Source organism: Mesoplodon densirostris, chromosome 9 (genome assembly GCF_025265405.1).
Source record: "Mesoplodon densirostris isolate mMesDen1 chromosome 9, mMesDen1 primary haplotype, whole genome shotgun sequence".
In the NCBI taxonomy this organism is placed as follows: Eukaryota; Metazoa; Chordata; class Mammalia; order Artiodactyla; family Ziphiidae; genus Mesoplodon; species Mesoplodon densirostris.
The window spans coordinates 93,880,314-93,899,184 of NC_082669.1; the positions used below are offsets into that span (position 1 = coordinate 93,880,314).

The following is an 18,871-nucleotide window of genomic DNA, read 5'->3' on the forward strand; positions in this document are numbered from 1 at the left end:
TCAACTCAGGAATCAGACGCATGAGAAGCCACAGTGACATGTAAGGGGGCTGGTTGAAATCTTCCTGACACAAGTTACATTCATCCCAACTTTCTCTAAGTAAAAGACATGCGGATGTCCTTTCCATGCCCCCAGCTCCAAATACCAGTTTATTAGAGTCATATATCCAACGACAATGGACCCGACCACACGTATGTGGAAAGCATCTTGACTCTTCACCATAAGCCTACAAAGCAGGTTCTTGCATTTCCCCTCAATTTACAGTTGAGGAATCTGAGGCTTAGTATGGTGGGGTGACTTAATTAGGTCCCCCAGCTGGTAGGTAGCAGAGTCACAATTTGAACACAGATGCATCTTATTCCAGAGCCTGTAATCTTAATTTTTCTGCTAAATTATCTCCTTCTGTAACAAAATAAAAATGAAATAAAAATTCTACATGACAAAAGATATTCAGGTGACATCACAGATCACTGGCGTTCTCTTTTTCATCTATTTCCCAGAAAGATCTTTCCATTTGGTGTGAATGCTCATTTCCAACTTCCAGTGTTGAAGCACCAATCCTCTGGTAGAAAAGTGAGAGTTATAATCAAGAAGTTTTTCTTCAGTTTCCAATTTCATCAAGTCTCAGGGTCAATTTTTTTTTTTCCTTTTAACATTTTCCTAGTATTGCAGGGTCAGAAGTTTCTAACCAAGGTTATCTAATCTAGTGCTTGCCCCAGGCAGGATTGACTTTGGTCATCCCAAAGAAAGGAAGGTTCATGCAATTTGTAAAGATCTTACTGAACGTTACGTACCTGAGAGGCAAATTATAAGCATCTCTTGACTGTCTGAGGATCTGCAAAGTGTGTTGGAGCTTTTTAGAGTAAAGGCACCACACAAATACAAATTAATAACAATATAAATCAACTCAATTCCCGTAAGTATAACCATCTAACCTGGAAAACAAAAAACAAAAAAAAAAGGCGAGGCCCCAGACTACAATGACAGTCTTGGTCAGAAAATATATTTATTATTGACAGTGAGTAAAGATGTCAGTATTCATGATAGACGTTGAGGTTGCAGAAGCCAAGGTTGCCTTCACGTTGATAAAAAATGCCTTATTTCACTCATAATCAGAAACATTATTCCAGTAAAAGAGGTACATTTTCTCTCCTTTTTGTCTTCTTACATGATCATCATAATAAGTTAAAATAAAGTAGCTCTTATACAGTCAAGGGAGAAAAGAAAAAGAGAGAAACCCAACATGCCACAGCCTAGCCAATTCCGCCCAGCACTGCTGGCCCGAGATGGAGGGGTTTGGCCTTCTCTTCTTCCCACCCCAGTGACCTCAGCCCTCGATCCCAACCCCCAGCTTTGTGGGAGGGCAGGTTCACCCAATGATGGAGCTTGGTTAGAAGAGGAAGTTGAATAGAAAGTACAGAAGGTGGAGAGGACTGCCTTTCTTTTTAATCATCATAAATGGATTTATTAACACTGTAGCAAGCCCTTTATGGCTGATCCCTGATCTAGGCCTTGGCTTTTCAAACTGTTGCTGATCAAAGTGTGATATGCTCCTGTTGAATCTGCTCTCTGATGCTTCTCTTTAATGGTCTTCTCTTTAAATGAGTTGCTTTCTTACTAGGAAAAAAAAAAATGTTCCACCTCTGGAATTAACGCTGAAGGAATTCTGCTTGTTCTAAAAGTTGATTTTATCCTCCCTTCTCAAGCATGCTCTGAAAGAGAAATAGAAAAATAAGATTTACCACCAGAAGGAGGGGACCAAAAAATGGGCAGTAGCTATTTAGTACTGTTTGTGTTGCTTTTCAAAGATCTACCTCAAAAACACATATAGCAAGGCATATGCTCCCTGGTCTTGAAATATGACTACCTTTAATGAACATCATCGCTTAATCATGTATCATCTTCAAATGACCCCTCCCCCCACCATATCAAACTGAGCCCTAAGGGTGAACATGCCCTGGATTGTGAGAGTGGGGGGCATAGTGGGGAGTGTGCGTGCCGTCTCACTACCCTGGACATTGGGGATGTGTGGGAGCATTTCTAGTGGCTGCAGAGACTGGGGGAAAGCTACTGCTAAGGGGGCAGGGGTGGAGTGGGGCAGAGAGGGAACCTCTCAATTGAAGACAAGATGCTCCTCCTGAAACCTCTGCTCACGCTAGGCAGGATGCAGATGTTCTTGAACTCATAATGCTAGGTGGAGCTACACAGATCTAAGTATGTATTCCCCAATTACAAAAATGGCCCCTACATTCTATTTAGTTATTTGTGTGGGTGTGGGTGAGGAACAGCAGACAGGAAGAATTTTTTTCCAGTTTTATTGAGAATTAATTACATATATCACTGTAAAAGGTTTAAGGTGTTCAGCATGACAGTTTGATTTAAATATATTCTGAAATGATTGTCACAATAGGTTTAGTTAACATCCATCATCTCATTTAGATACAAAAAAAGAAAAGACAAAAATTATCACTGTATTGAGAGCTCTTAGGATCCACTCTCTTAACAACTTTGCTATATCATAATGCAGTGCTAACTATAGTCGTCATGTTGTACATTACATCCGTAGTACTTATTTATCTTACAACTGGAAGTTTGTACCTTTGACCACCTTCCTCCGATTCCTTCCTCCTATGCCTCTCCCCCCGCCCCCTGCCGCCTCTTTTACCACAAATCTTATGTCTTTGTCTATAAGCTTGATGTTTGTTTTTTGTATATAGATTTGACATATAAGTGAGATCATACAGTATTTGTCTTTCTCTGTCAGATTTATTTCAGTTAGCATAATGCCTTCAATGTCCACCAATGTTGTAGCAAATGGTAGGATTTCCTTGGGTTTTTATTTTAATGGCTGAATAATATTCCACTGTCTATATATATACCACAGCTTTTTTTTATCCATTCATCTACTGATAAGCACAGGTTGTTTCCATGTTTTGGCTATTGTAAATAATGCTGCTATGAACATGGCAGTACAGATGTATTCTCAAGTTAGTGTTTTTGTTTCCTTTGGATATATTCCCAGAAGTAGAATTCCTGGATCATATGGTAGTTTTATATTTAATTTTTTTAGGATCCTCCATACTGTTTTCCATAGTTGCTACACCAATTTACAATCCCACCAACAGTGCACAAGGGTTGCCTTTTCTCCACATCTATGCCAGCATTTGTTGTCTCTTTGATGACGGCCATTCAGCCATAAGGTGATATCTCATTGTGGTTTTAATCTGCATTTCCCTAATGGCTAGTGATGTTGAGCATTTTTTCATACACCTGTTGGCCATTCACAGATCTTTGAAGAAAAAATGTCTATTCAGATCCTTTGCCCATTTTTTAATTGGATTTTTTTTTGTTTTTGCTATTGAGTTGTATGAGTTCTTTATACATTTTGGATATTAACCCCTTATCAGAAACATGGTTTGCAAATATTTTTTTCCCATTCTGTAGGTTGTTTTTTCACTTTGTTGGTTTCTTTTGCTGTACACAAGCTTTTCAGTTTGATGTAGTCCCACTTGTTTATTTTTGATTTTGTTGTTTGTACTTTACATATGATTTCCAAAAAATAATCACCAACACCCAGGTCACGAAGCTTTGATCCTATGTTTTTGTCTAAGAGCTTCATGGTTTCTTACATTTAAGTCTTTAATCAATTTTGAATTAATTTTTGTGTGTGGTACATATAGGGGTCTAGTTTTATTCTTTGACATGTGAATATCCAATTTTCCCAGTACCATTTATTGAAGAGACTTTCTCCATTGAGTATTCTTGTCTCCCTTGTCAAATATTAGTTGACTGTACATCCTTGGGTTTATTTCTGGGCTCTTGACTCTGTTCCAGAGGTCTGTGTGTCTGTTTTAATGCCAGTACCATACTGTTTTAATTACTATAGCTCTACAGTATAGTTTGAGATCAGAAAGTGTGATGCCTCCTGCTTTGTTGTTCTTTCTCAGGATTTCTTTGGCTATTCAGGGTCTTTTGTGGTTCCAAATAAATTTTAGGAGTGTTTTTTTCTATTTCCATATAAAAAAATACCATTGGCATCTTGATAGGGATTGCATTGAATCTACAAATGGCATTTGGTAGTATTGCCATTTTAACAGTATTAATTCTTCTAATCCATGAACATGGAATACCTTTCCATTTATTTGTACCTTCTTTGATCCCTTTCATCAATGTCTCGTAGCTTTCAGAGTAGAGATCTTTGATCTCCTTGGTTAAATATATTGCTAAGCATTTTATTGTTTTTGATGTTACTATAAATGGGATCAATTTCTTTTTCAGAGCATTCATTGTTAGTGTACAGAAACACTACTCATTTTTGTATGTTAATTTTGTATTTTGCAACTTCACTGAATTTGCTGATCAATTCTAACAGTTTTTTTTTGGTTGAGTTTCTAGGATTTTCTATATATAAAATCCTAGACAGAAAAAATTCTTAACTATCAGATTAAAACTCTAACTAGCCGGGGAAGGAGATAAACTGTCTCCATTCTTAGGAAACTTTAAGAAGGCAAAAGTGATCCTTTCCCCTTTAGTTTTGAAATTACTCAGGAAGAAGAGCTAGGTCAGGCCCAAGACTGCCTCTTATTTGTTCATGTCTTCTTCCTTCCAGCCCTCACCCTTCCAGCCACTTATTCACCCAGCATCTTAACTGAGCTCCTACTAGGTACTCATTGTACTGAGTTAGGTGATATGGGGAAACCAATATACATGTTCATGGAAAATGAAGGCATAATACAGAGTAATAACTTGCTATTTCTAAAAATACATTTGCTAAATATATGTTAAAATTTTATTTTACTGAGTAAGGACTACATGCACACAGTATAAAATTCAAGAAGAACAAAAGAATATATAGGACAAAGTAATTTTTGTCTTTCTCCTATTTCCCAATTTTTTGTGTACTCTTACAGAGAAGGTATTAGTTCAAAAGCAGAGTGGTGCTGCCTATTTCAGAAGAGGATAACTCTCTGTAGCTGGAGTGATCAGGGAAGGATCCTCAGATGACCTTTCACTATGGATAGAATATAGACAGAAGGTAGGGAGGGATGAGGGGGACAAGCACTGGTAAAGATTCAGAGGAGGGAAAAAGTCCAATATGTATGGGATGAAGAATGCAGGAGAGAGACAGGCCTAGCAAGAGGAAAGGGTAGGCACTCAGCACATTCCAAGGAAAAGAGTATAAAAAGGGCCCACTGTGAATGTCAGGCTGAGATACCTCCTTGTTGGCCACTGAAAAAACCTAGGAATCCAATGAATGTCTTTAATAGGAAAATGTCATTTAGGAAGGTTATCCAGACTTCCTTGGCACGATGGATCCAATGGAGGAGAGTCTGGAGGTGGGAAACCGGGGAGGAGACAGATTAGAAACGAAGCTATGGTGGGAGCAAGAAATAGAGTCATAGAAAGACAAGGGAAGGAAAAAAAGCAGTGATGAGACCTTAGGTATGGTGGCACCTCACTGACAGGGAGAAAGGTGGTGTGACCAAGAGAAACAGGGAAATCAGTGGGAAGAGTCATCTTGGGAATGAGGAAGATAAATTTGGGGTTTGGGAGTCTGGGAAGATGACGAGACATCCCGGAAGGAAATGTCTAGAGGAAAGTTGCAGGCTTGGGAAACAGGTCAAAGGTCTTTAGAGCTAAAGGTTTAAGGTCAGAGATGAAGAAAACAGACTGAAATAAAGGGGCAGAAAAGGAAAAGGAGAAGGACAGATAAGCATATTGGGTCACAGAAACACCAGATGAATAGCTTATCTTAAAGGTTATCCTAAGGTATTCATGATTTTACAGGCTTCTAAGAAGGCTATGTCCATAGGGCACAAAAGAAGAACAGATATAAAAGCAGACAAAGTAGTTTGTAGAGGACACATATAGAAATGGTCAGAAATGACAATGATGCAGTCAAGGAGGAAGGATTGAATAAATTAGAAAAGTTGGTGCACCTAGAGAAAACCGGAAAGACAAAGCAGATTAAGTGGAAGACTCCACTCAGCAGAGAGTCGTCTTGTAGAACACCAGAATGTGAGGCTCCTCTCAAACTCATCTGTACTTATTAGAAAACTTAAAAATCAAGCACTTACCATGTAAGTGTCAGACCAGGCAATGTCACAGTATCATTTATCTTCACACCCTTGTGACTTGACCTGTGAAAGTCCAACTACGCAGACGGGAAGCTCTATAAACTCCAGATATATAGACAACCTCGCCACAACATTATTTATTAATACAAAACGGAAGTCAGTATAAAGCAGCTCTCTACACTGGGGCCACGTAAGGGCACTTAATTACTAAAGAAAATGATCCCTTTGTGAGCGATGCCACTTTGTGGGTTATATACTCGCTACTTACTTCAACATACCAATGGGAACTATAAGCTGTTACCTGCCTAGTCAAAACCAAATGGCTGTGCCCCATTCTACAGTTTAGGTCTCATGGCTATAGTGACAGCCGTGTGACAACATACCTCTTTTCAAATGTTGCAGAATAATCGGCAGGGACCACACACAATTAAAAGCAGCAGTTAAAGTGTTCACAAGGGTCTAGGAAATCTTTTTACTTTTCTCCTCCCTGCCACCCCAACCAAATATGGAAGGGTAATTTTCAGCCAGGCCATATAATGCTAAGAATGTTAGACTCTCATAAGAGAGAGGAGCTGGACCCTGGCTGCTGTGAAGATCGTGGGCCAGTCTACTGTGAAGACACTAGAAGAAAATTTTTGAACAAATATAAAACACAGAGAAGTAACCACATTCACAAAATACCTTGCTATGAGTATTAAAAGTCACATCCTCAAAGAGAGCACGGCAGTTCACCTGATTCCTGGGTGACTCCCTGAGGACATGGGGGCAAGGCTGTGTCTCCCAGGGCTGGTCTACACACATGTTGTCAAACTGCACTCAGCTGCTCCCAGTGGGGGCCAGAGGCGGAACAAAACCACCTCATTTCTGTCAGAGATATTAACAAACGTCACGTTGAAAAACTTAGATGAATTAATTGGTAAACATTCTGTGTTTTTACTATCTCACAACTATGCAATAAAACCTGCCCAAATCCAGGCCTAAGGAACTTTGGCTGGAGGGATCCTGAGGCCTGGCAGGGTCTGTATCAGTCAGTTTCCACCTACCGGTTCTCCTACCATCTCTGTATCGGTTCTGTAAGTCGCTGCTGTTGGGATGAATTTCAACACTGCATAAATCTAACGCTGCATAAATTAACATAGGAAATTCCCCAAAGAATGAGGGAGAAGATTTACAAAATTGCTTCCTTCATTTGAGGAACTGCTAATACTTACTGTGGAGAAAGAAATTCCCTGCATTTGCTCATCGTTCACGTATTGGGGGCCTGCAGGAACACCTTTTATAAACGGCTGGGTAAATTAATAAAAGGAGAGAATGGTTCAGGCACCCACACTGCTCTTTTCCCAAGTCTCTCTCTGATTCCAGCCACTGAGGAAGGAAGGACCTGCAGCCCGCCGTGTCAGACAGGAACAGGTCCCCTGGGGACCAGAGGCTGCGTGTCACTTCCACTGATTAAGACGATCTTAACTGTTTTCCTCTAATATTTATGTTACACAGTAATCTCGTCAACTGTTTTTTGAATTACAGCTTTCTTGGAGGGGCGACTGTCGTAGCAGTGTGTCAGCTACTGGCTCTCTCAATATATTTAAGAGGAATTATGGCAACCCTGGATTGCTCGCAACCATCATGACAGAATAAAAACTGGTCTTTTTTAAAAAGGATATCATTCAGAGTGCTTGTCTCTGTCTGAGCTTACCCAGCATCTTACCAAGATTTCAAAGACCTAGTAAAGTTCGGTATGGAAGAAGGAACGCTTACAGGGGAAAGGTTTACGGGGAGAAAACTAAAATGGAAATACGTCCTGACAAACCTGAGTTTTCACTAAGGAGGGACAGGAAAAGTGGGGAGTGGAAGAGAATGGAGCCTCCCAGGAGGAACAGGGAGTGAGAGAGACAGAAGGAGAAGATTGTAAGTGAGAAAGAAGGGAAAGCAATCAATAAATTCAATTTATGAGAAGCACAACTCAAGCTTTGCCTGTGCGCCAAGTACTACTCCTGGCCACCTGAAAATCTGATTAGCTAACTTATTTTGTTTTCAGTATCTGTCTCCTCCCCCCAGCAAGTGCTGTTCTTTATTCCTTCTGCTTTGAAGGAAACGCAGCTTAACTTTTTTATGGCTGGGTCTACTTTCATCTCTTCTTATAACACATGCTCTGTGTGATATTCAAATTAAGTTACAAGTAATTAACTGTTTATACAACTTGCTGTAATAACAGACAAAATACTAACATACTGCACTTCTAACTCTTGAAGCATAAGCACTAGAAAAGAAGTGCCTATTAAGAAAAATGAAAGTCTATTACCATGGTTATACTTCTTCTATTGAACCCAGATTAAAAAAAAAAAAAAGAAAATGCCATAAAGCAACTATTACCCTCAGAAAGCGGTTTAGAAAAGGATTCCTATGATGGAAGAGGCTGGGGTAAGAGATCTAAACTTTGGAATTTAGTTTGCTTTGATGTGACTCCGAATTTGGAGGGCAGCCCCACGGAAGGATGGGAAAGGTCTCCTGGACTGCTCACGCGTCCTCCTGAGGATAAGCAGCCCTGCTAGGCGATTAATAAATGTCATTAGCTGGTGATGATAAAGAAGCCTTCAGACACAATAAAAGCACACTCCAGTAAGCCTTCCCAGAAAGTGAACCTTCTTGATTTATCTTCGTGCTCCCTGAAGGTGGGCATCTGTGTCCATCGGAAGCAATGCGCTTAAGGAGGCGGGCCTCTGATGTGGGTCCAGGGGAGGGGAGCAGGGTGACTGGACGCAGCAGAGGCAAGGGAGGGTCCAGTCACAGTTGTGAGCTGGTCAGGGGACTGTTTCATCGGCTGGTGCCTCTCTCCTCCCAGGCTGGTGCCTTTCTCCCAGGAAAACCGGGTGTGGTCCCTCATCTGCGAGCACCTACAGTTTCAGTGGGGGCAAGAGGACGGGAGAAGAGAACTTCTTTTTCAGAGGCTCCTGCCCTCTGTCCAAGACATCTTCTGCTTTGTTCCCGAGGTTGGGAAAGGAACTAGTGAGTCTAATCAGACCTCTGCAGGTAGCTCAGACCCGGCAGGCAGTGACCAGCAGCTCCGCATCTCCTGAAAGCGGGGAGCCTTGGCAGGACCTCTGAGAGGTTGAAGACCTCTCATGCAGCTCAGGCCAATGGGCTCCAGAGCTGTGGTTCTCAGACTCCGTGGACAGAGGTACCTGGGGAATGTGTTGGAAGTTCAGATGTTCAGGTGCCACCTCACACCTGAATCCGATTCTTGGGGATGGACCAGGCATGTGCATTTTAAATAAACTCCCCAGGTGATTCGGATCACCCATGTTTGCGATCTGATGTTACGGGGAACAGCGTACTGCGTCTGGCATCAGACTATTCTGGTCTGGACTCTGCCCCATCTACAGATCACTGAAATTCTCTCGCTGTTAATTTTTCCAAGTGAAAAGACGTGTTTAGGTTACAAGATTTCTATGTCCTTCTAGCTCTAACAGCTTACGAGTCTATGAAACCATTTGCATGCAATTTATAGCTCATCTGAAAACAACGATAAAGTACAGCTTGCTCTGGCACTAGGTTTTTCTTTCAAGAATTCTGATTTCTAAAGTGACAGCTACTACGCTTCCAGGTGCTCTTCATACTCAAAGAACAGGGATGTACTTGAGCCCTGGTCTAACGTAAATCCGAGTACAAGGGGAGAGAAAATGCACTGTCCTCAAGAACGCCGACACGTTCTGCCAGGGCAAATTCCTCTGCAGGGACTGATCTTGAGGCCTTCTATTGTGGAGGAAACCAAAGACTGGAGGTGTCGTTTCCATTTTTGAAATGAAGAGTTAGGTACACTAATTTGGAACGGAATAACTTCATATTAGGATCCAGCCTCATTTATCAAGGTCTTGACCCCATGCTCCCCATTACAGTCAAGTAATTTTTTGTTCTCCTCGAAGAGATCAGCAGGAAGCACACAGGACTAAGTGGAGGTGACTCACTCATAAGATGTCCTCATTTCGGTCCTTCCTTTAGCTGAGCTGCTTGCCCCACTGCCCACCTGCTGATTTAAACCTCGGCTACGGTTTATCAGAGCCCGCCTGGCCTCCAGCGTCTGACTACAGCCTCCACGCTCACCTCTGTCCCTTGGGTGTCTCCTGGGTCTGGCCCTTACTTTCAGTCCTGGTCTTTCCTTGGTTCTTCTGATCCGGCTTCCTGCTCCATGTTCACAATCCCTTACCACCCAGGGTCCGTGGCCCACTGGGTGGAAGCCAGCACAGTACAGGGCAGCCTAGGGCTGGCTGAGGGATGCAGCCTGCTTTCTCTAATGCAGTTTATCAGCCGGCGGGCTCCATTCTGCCAGGCAGCACTGAGATAGCCATTTTTCACGCCACTGACTTCGGAGAAACTGAGAGACTGTTTTCACCCACTCCCAGTTCATTCTGCCACCCCGGCTTCCTCAGGGCAGTCGGGAGTACAAGCTTCAAGGAAAGACCAGGCAACGTGCAGAGCAATCAGAAGTGCAGCTGTCCTGCTGGAGGGGAAGCTTAAGGCTGACAGCAAACTCTAAGAAACAGAGGCACAGGCGCGGCTAACAGTGCGTAACCCAGAAACGGGCATGAGATGCTAGGGCTGCTGCTGCCGACACCAAGAAGCCTGTGTGCAAGCACAGGTCACTATCCACACCTCCCCTCCCGGGAGCCTGTGCAGCCCGCCACTGCCAAGGTCCCAGGATCCAGGGACAACTTCCCCAGGAGAACGCACGGCGCGCCTCAGGCTGGTGCAACGTCCGGCTGGCCTCTGACGCCGCAGGCTCGCCCCGCATCCATACCCCTCCCTCCCCCCAGCCTGAGTGAGCCAGAGTCCCCGAGTCAGCGGCTCCTTTAACCCCATCCAGTCTGAGCAAAGAACAGATGCCCTCCGGCGACCTACACGCAGAGGCGGGGCCAAATCCAAAGCTGAGCCCCTGGAGCTGTGCGAACAAAGAAGAGAAAGGGAAATCTCTCCCAGCAGCCTCAGGAGCAGTGGATTAAATCTCCACAATCAACTTGATGTACCCTGCATCTGTGGAATACCTGAATAGACAACGAATCATCCCAAATTGAGGAGGTGGACTTTGAGAACAAGATTTATGATATTTTCCCGTTTCCCTCTTTTTACAACGAATTATCCCAAATTGAGGAGGTGGACTTTGAGAGCAAGATTTATTATTTTTTACCCTTTTCCTCTTTTTCTGAGTGTGTACGTGTATTCTTCTGTGGGAGATTTTGTCTGTACAGCTTTGCTTTCACCATCTGTCCTAGGGTTCTAACCATCCATTTTTTTTCTTTTTTTTTACTTAAAATTTTTTTTTTCTTAAAAATTCTTTTTTACTTTAACCTCTTTCTTTTCTTTTTTTCTACTTTTTCTCCCTTTTATTCTGAGCCGTGTGGATGAAAGGCTCTTGGTGCTGCACCCAGGAGTCAGTGCTATGCCTCTGAGGTGGGAGAGCCAACTTCAGGACACTGGTCCACAAGAGACGTCCCAGCTCCACATAATATCAAATGGCAAAATCTCCCAGAGATCTCCATCTCAACACCAAGACCCAGCTTCACTCAGCGACCAGCAAGCTACAGTGCTGGACACCCTATGCCAAACAACTAGCAAGACAGGAACACAACCCCACCCATTACCACAGAGGCTGCCTAAAAGCATAATAAGTCCACAGACACCCCAAAACACACCACCAGATGTGGACCTGCCCACCAGAAAGACAAGATGCAGCCTCATCCACTAGAACACAGGCACTAGTCCCCTCCACCAGGAAGCCTACACAACCCACTGAACCAGCTGTAGCCGCTGGGGACAGACACCAAAAACAACGGGAACTACAAACCTGCAGCCAGCAAAAAGAAGACCCCAAACACAGTAAGTTAAGCAAAATGAGAAGACAGAAAAACACACAGCAGATGAAGGAGCAAGGTAAAACCCCACCAGAACTAACAAATGAAGAGGAAATAGGCAGTCTACCTGAAAAAGAATTCAGAATAATGATAGTAAAGGTGATCCAAAATCTTGGAAATAGAATAGAGAAAACGCAAGAAACATTTAACAAGGACCTAGAAGAACTAAAGATGAAACAAACAACGATGAACAACACAACAAATGAAATTAAAAATACTCTAGAAAGGATCAATAGCAGAATGACTGAGACAGAAGAACAGATAAGTGACCTGGAAGATAAAAGAGTGTAAATAACTACTGCAGAGCAGAATAAAGAAAAAAGAATGAGAAGAACAGAGGACAGTCTCAGAGACCTCTGGGACAACATTAAATGCACCAACATTCGAATTATAGGGGTCCCAGAAGAAGGAGAGAAAAAGAAAGGGACTGAGAAAATATTTGAAGAGATTATAGTTGAAAACTTCCCTAATATGGGAAAGAAAATAGTTAATCAAGTCCAGGAACCATGGAGAGTCCCATATAGCATAAATCCAAGGAGAAACACACCAAGACACATATTAATCAAACTGTCAAAAATTAATACAAAGAAAACATATTAAAAGCAGCAAGGGAAAAACAACAAATAACACACAAGGGAAAGCCCATAAGGTTAACAGCTGATCTTTCAGCAGAAACTCTTCAAGCCAGAAGGGACTGGCAGGACATATTTAAAGTGATGAAGGAGAAAAACCTACAACCAAGATTACTCTACCCAGCAAGGATCTCATTCAGATTTGATGGAGAAATTAAAACCTTTACAGAGAAGCAAAAGCTGAGAGGGTTCAGCACCACCAAACCAGCTTTACAACAAATGCTAAAGGAACTTCTCTAGGCAAGAAAAACAAGAGAAGAAAAGACCTACAATAACAAACCCAAAACAATTAAGAAAATGGTAATAGGAACATACATATCGATAATTACCTTAAATGTAAATGGATTAAATGCTCCCACCAAAAGACACAGATTGGCTGAATGGATACAAACACAAGACCCATACATATGCTGTCTACAAGAGACCCACTTCAGACCTAGAGACACATACAGACTGAAAGTAAGGGGATGGAAAAAGATATTCCATGCAAATGGAAACCAAAAGAGAGCTGGAGTAGCAATTCTCATATCACACAAAATAGACTTTAAAATAAAGATTATTAGAACAGACAAAGAAGGACACTACATAATGATCAAGGGATCAATCCAAGAAGATGATATAACCATTTTAAAAATTTATGCACCCAACATAGGAGCACCTCAATACATAAGGCAAATACTAACAGCCATAAAAGGGGAAATCGACAGTAACACATTCATAGTAGGAGACTTTAACACCCCACTTTCACCAATGGACAGATCATCCAAAATGAAAATAAATAAGGAAACACAAGCTTTAAATGATACATTAAACAAGATGGACTTAATTGATATTTATAGGACATTCCATCCAAAAACAACAGAATACACATTTTTCTCAAGTGCTCATGGAACATTCTCCAGGATAGATCATATCTTGGGTCACAAATCAAGCCTTGGTAAATTGAAGAAAATAGAAGTTGTATCAAGTATCTCTTCTGACGACAACGCTATGAGACTACATATCAATTACAGGAAAAGATCTGTAAAAAATACGAACACATGGAGGCTAAACAATACACTACTTAATAATAAAGTGATCACTGAAGAAATCAGAGGAAATAAAAAAATACCTAGAAACAAATGACAATTGATACATGACGACCCAAAACCTATGGGATGCAGCAAAAGCAGTTCTAAGAGGGAAGTTTATAGCAATACAATCCTACCTTAAGAAACAGGAAACATCTCAAATAAACAACCTGACCTTGCATCTAAAGCAATTAAAGAAAGAAGAACAAAAAAACCCCAAAGTTAGCAGAAGGAAAGAAATCATACAGATCATATCAAAAATAAATGAAAAACACATGAAGGACACAATAGCAAATATTGATAAAACTTAAAGCTGGTTCTTTGAGAAGATAAACAAAATTGATAAACCATTAGCCAGACTCATCAAGAAAAAAAGGGAGAAGACTCAAATCAATAGAATTAGAAATGAAAAAGGAGAAGTAACAACTGACACTGCAGAAGTACAAAAGATCATGAGAGGTTACTACAAGCAACTCAATGCCAATAAAATGGACAACCTGGAAGAAATGGACAAATTCTTAGAAATGCACAATCTGCCAAGAATAAACCAGGAAGAAATAGAAAACATGAACAGACCAATCACAAGCACTGAAATTGAAACTGTGATTAAAAATCTTCCAACAAACAAAAGCCCAGGACCAGGTGGCATCACAGACGAATTCTACCAAACACTTAGAGAAGAGCTAACACCTATCCTTCTCAAACTCTTCCAAAATATAGCAGAGGGAGGAACACTCCCAAACTCATTCTACGAGGCCACCATCACCTTGATACCAAAACCAGACAAGGATGTCACAAAGAAAGAAAACTACAGGCCAGTATCACTGATGAACATAGATGCGAAAATCCTCAACAAAATACTAGCAAACAGAATCCAACAGCACATTAAAAGGATCATACACCATGATCAAGTGGGGTTTATTCCAGGAATGCAAGGATTCTTCAAGATATGCAAATCCATCAACGTGATACACCATATTAACAAACTGAAGGAGAAAAACCATATGATCATCTCAATAGATGCAGAGAAAGCTTTTGACAAAATTCATCACCCATTTATGATAAAAACCCTGCAGAAAGTAGGCATAGAGGGAACTTTCCTCAACATAATAAAGGCCATATATGACAAACCCACAGCCAACATTGTCCTCAATGGTGAAAAACTGAAACCATTTCCACTAAGATCAGGAACAAGCCAAGGTTGCCCACTCTCACCACTCTTATTCAACATAGTTTTGGAAGTTTTAGCCACAGCAATCAGAGAAGAAAAGGAAATAAAACGAATCCAAATCGGAAAAGAAGAAGTAAAGATGTCACTGTTTGCAGATGACATGATACTATACATAGAGAATCCTAAAGATGCTACCAGAAAACTACTAGAGCTAATCAATGAATTTGGTAAAGTTGCAGGATACAAAATTAATGCACAGAAATCTCTGGCATTCCTGTACACTAATGATGAAAAATCTGAAAGTGAAATTAAGAAAACACTCCCATTTACCACTGCAACAAAAAGAATAAAATATCTAGGAATAAACCTACCTAAGGAGACAAAAGACCTGTATTCAGAAAATTATAAGACTCTGATGAAAGAAATTAAAGATGATACAAATAGATGGAGAGATATACCATGTTCTTGGATGGGAAGAATCAACATTGTGAAAATGACTCTACTACCCAAAGCAATCTACAGATTCAATGCAATCCCTATCAAACTACCACTGGCATTTTTCACAGAACTAGAACAAAAAATTTCACAATTTGTATGGAAACACAAAAGACCCCGAATAGCCAAAGCAATCTTGAGAACGAAAAATGGAGCTGGAGGAATCAGGCTCCCTGACTTCAGACTATACTACAAAGCTATAGTAGTCAAGACAGTATGGTATTGGCACAAAAACAAATATAGATCAATAAAACAGGATAGAAAGCCCAGAGATAAACCCACGCACATATGGTCACCTTATCTTTGATAAAGGAGGCAGGAATGAACAACGGAGAAAGAACAGCCTCTTCAATAAGTGGTGCTGGGAAAACTGGACAGGTACATGTAAAAGTATGAGATTAGAACACTCCCTAACACCATACACAAAAATAAACTCAAAATGGATTAAAGACCTAAATGTAAGGCCAGACACTATCAAACTCTTAGAGGAAAACACAGGCAGAACACTCTATGGCATAAATCACAGCAAGATCCTTTTGGACCCACCTCCTAGAGAAATGGAAATAAAAACAAAAATAAACACATGGGACCTAATGAAACTTCAAAGCTTTTGCACAGCAAAGGAAATCATAAACAAGACCAAAAGACAACCCTCAGAATGGGAGAAAATATTTGCAAATGAAGCAACTGACAAAGGATTAATCTCCAAAATTTATAAGCAGCTCTTGTAGCTCAAAAACAAAAAAAACAAACAACCCAATCCAAAAATGGGCAGAGGACCTAAATAGACATTGCTCCAAAGAAGATATACAGACTGCCAACAAACACATGAAAGAATGCCCAACATCATTAATCATTAGAGAAATGCAAATCAAAACTATAATGAGATATCATCTCACACCAGTCAGAATGGCCATCATCAAAAAATCTAGAAACAATAAATGCTGGAGAGGGTGTGGAGAAAAGGGAACCCTCTTGCACTGCTGGTGGGAATGTGAATTGGTACAGCCACTATGGAGAACAGTATGGAGGTTCCTTAAAAAACTAAACATAGAACTACCATATGACCCAGCAATCCCACTACTGGGCATACACTCTGAGAAAACCATAATTCAGAAAGAGTCATGTACCAAAATGTTCATTGCAGCTCTATTTACAATAGCCAGGAGATGGAAACAAGCTAAGTGTCCATCATCGGATGAATGGATAAAGAAGATGTGGCACATATATACAATGGAATATTACTCAGCCATAAAAAGAAACGAAATTGTGTTATTTGTAGTGAGGTGGATGGACCTAGAGTCTGTCATACAGAGTGAAGTAAGTCAGAAAGAGCAAGACAAATGCCGTATGCTAACACAGATATATGGAATCTAAGGAAAAAAAAGTCATGAAGAACCCAGGGGTAAGACAGGAATAAAGACACAGACTTACTAGAGAATGGACTTGAGGATATGGGGAGGGGGAAGGGCAAGCTGGGACAAAGTGAGAGAGTGGCATGGACAAATATACACTACCAAACATAAAACAGATAGCTAGTGGGAAGCAGCCGCAAAGCACAGGGAGATCAGCTCAGTGCTTTGTGACCACCTAGAAGGGTGGGATAGGGAGGGTGGGAGGGAGGGAGACGCAAGAGGGAGGAGATATGGGAACATATGTATATGTATAACTGATTCACTTTGTTATAAAGCAGAAACTAACACACCACTGTAAAGCAATTATACTCCAATAAAGATGTAAAAAAAAAAAAAAAAAAAAGAAGAAGCAGAGGCACAAATGCTGGAGGCCACCAGAGCAGAGATGCTGCTCGGGGCAAACAACCCTCGTCTCTTAAGTTGAATGTGCTCAGGAACCTGGGTGCCTGTGGGGCCTGTGGCCTGCTCTCCGACATGGAAGTACAATCAGCCCTAAACAACAGCTGCGAGGCCCATGTGGATCACCTACTTCAAACCCTTAATTTACCAAAAAAGAAAATGAAGCCCAGGTCACCATGACTAGATTAGAACATTCCAGCATTCCCCACAAACTTTTGCCTCTGGCGAGCACAGAATGTTCAAGAGTCCAGCCAGTTTCCGAAACTTTCTGTCAATAGCAGCAGGGCTGAGGAAAGAGCTGGAATGTTTACAACTGTTATCCCTAAGCAGCTGGATTGTGCAAGTAAATTGAGGGGCAGTGGGGTGTCCCAGGGAGCAGAGGCAATGCAGATCTGGGAGCAAGCCCTTTCTACACACCCCCCTTTTATAAGCCTTGGGCACATTTTGGTCCACTAGTGGGCCAGTACTACTGGCTTCCCATTGCTCCCTCCCTTCCAGTCTCCTGTAACGTACGTGAAGCAAGACTGAATGGGAATCAGGTTTTGATAGTGAGAACAGGTAATTCAATCTTGGGGAGTTTATAGAAAGCTATGAGGCTAAGCAGGTATGAGAAATAAAAGACACAGAAGTTTATCAATCGATGTCCTCCTACATTTTTAAATGCTGTATGTCCTATAGCTATCCAGTAGTTTTTAAGTCTGAGAAGTAATAATTACAGCAATTGAATATCTCTTTACCATTATGAAGAACACATAACTTAATACACTGGAAGTAACAGTCTAAATGTCTCATGTTGACCCGTGAGGACTGTTTAAGACTAGCTGAAGAAAGACTGATGTGAATAAGTGGATGAATAAGAGACAAAAAGTAAGGCTAAGGAATATCCGGAAATTTTCCTATCAGTAAAATCTATTAGTCTAGAGAACAATGCCCCAAGGGAACCAGTGAAAGCCCAATCTTATGAGTCACTTAAAAAAGTGGAGTGGATTTGGCTATTGGAATTATTCCAAGGGGTAAACTCTTGCACTATGCCAGAAATGGACAATATGACCTAATGGGTTGTTGTGTTTAGTATCTCAGCATGTCCAGCTTGTTCTTTAGATTTAACAAGGAAACTCAAGAAGGGGTGTGGACCAGTCAGGAACTGTAACAACAAATGATCAGGACCACGTATCCAGCCAAAGTCTCTTAACAACAGGGGCAGAGCTAGAGTCACAAGGTTAGACTAGCTTCACACACACACACACACACACACACACACACACGGAAAACGTGGTGTTAGTGGAAAAATGACTACTCATGAAATACTGATATAACCTCCGCTGGCCATCTTGGCATGGTCCTAAAATGGGGCAGCGCTAAACTGCACCTTTGCTCATGGCCTTTATAATCCCACCCTCCTTTCTGTTACTTTCAGTCTCAATGACTACTTCATTTGATCTTCAAGAATTTTTCCCTTCACTTCATGATTATCGTTCACATCTTCCCTCACTGCCTTATTTCTGTATTAGTGGATATTGGATGTCCCTTCACACACACAACTGAAAAGCCAAACACTATGTATTTTTAAATTTGTTGTTTTTATGGCAAGGTCTATCTTGGTCTAGTTGTTAAATTTACCATCATGACTTCCCTGGGTTTCAATTCTCTCAACTGTAAAATGGTGAAAATAAAACCATCTCTATTTACATCTCAGGTTGTCATAAAAA

The 18,871-nt window shown here is 41.1% G+C and overlaps 1 protein-coding gene across 1 annotated transcript in view; it reads right to left on the reverse strand.

Annotated features, from left to right (window-relative positions):
* Positions 1-987: 987 nt before the first annotated feature.
* CHCHD3 (coiled-coil-helix-coiled-coil-helix domain containing 3) overlaps positions 988-18,871 on the reverse strand; it is a 294,459-nt gene continuing 276,575 nt past the window's right edge. The window contains exon 8 of the mRNA XM_060108045.1: positions 988-1,712. Within this exon, the coding sequence (XP_059964028.1) occupies positions 1,689-1,712 (24 nt within the window). The 3' untranslated portion in view covers positions 988-1,688. The remainder of the gene's footprint in view (positions 1,713-18,871) is intronic.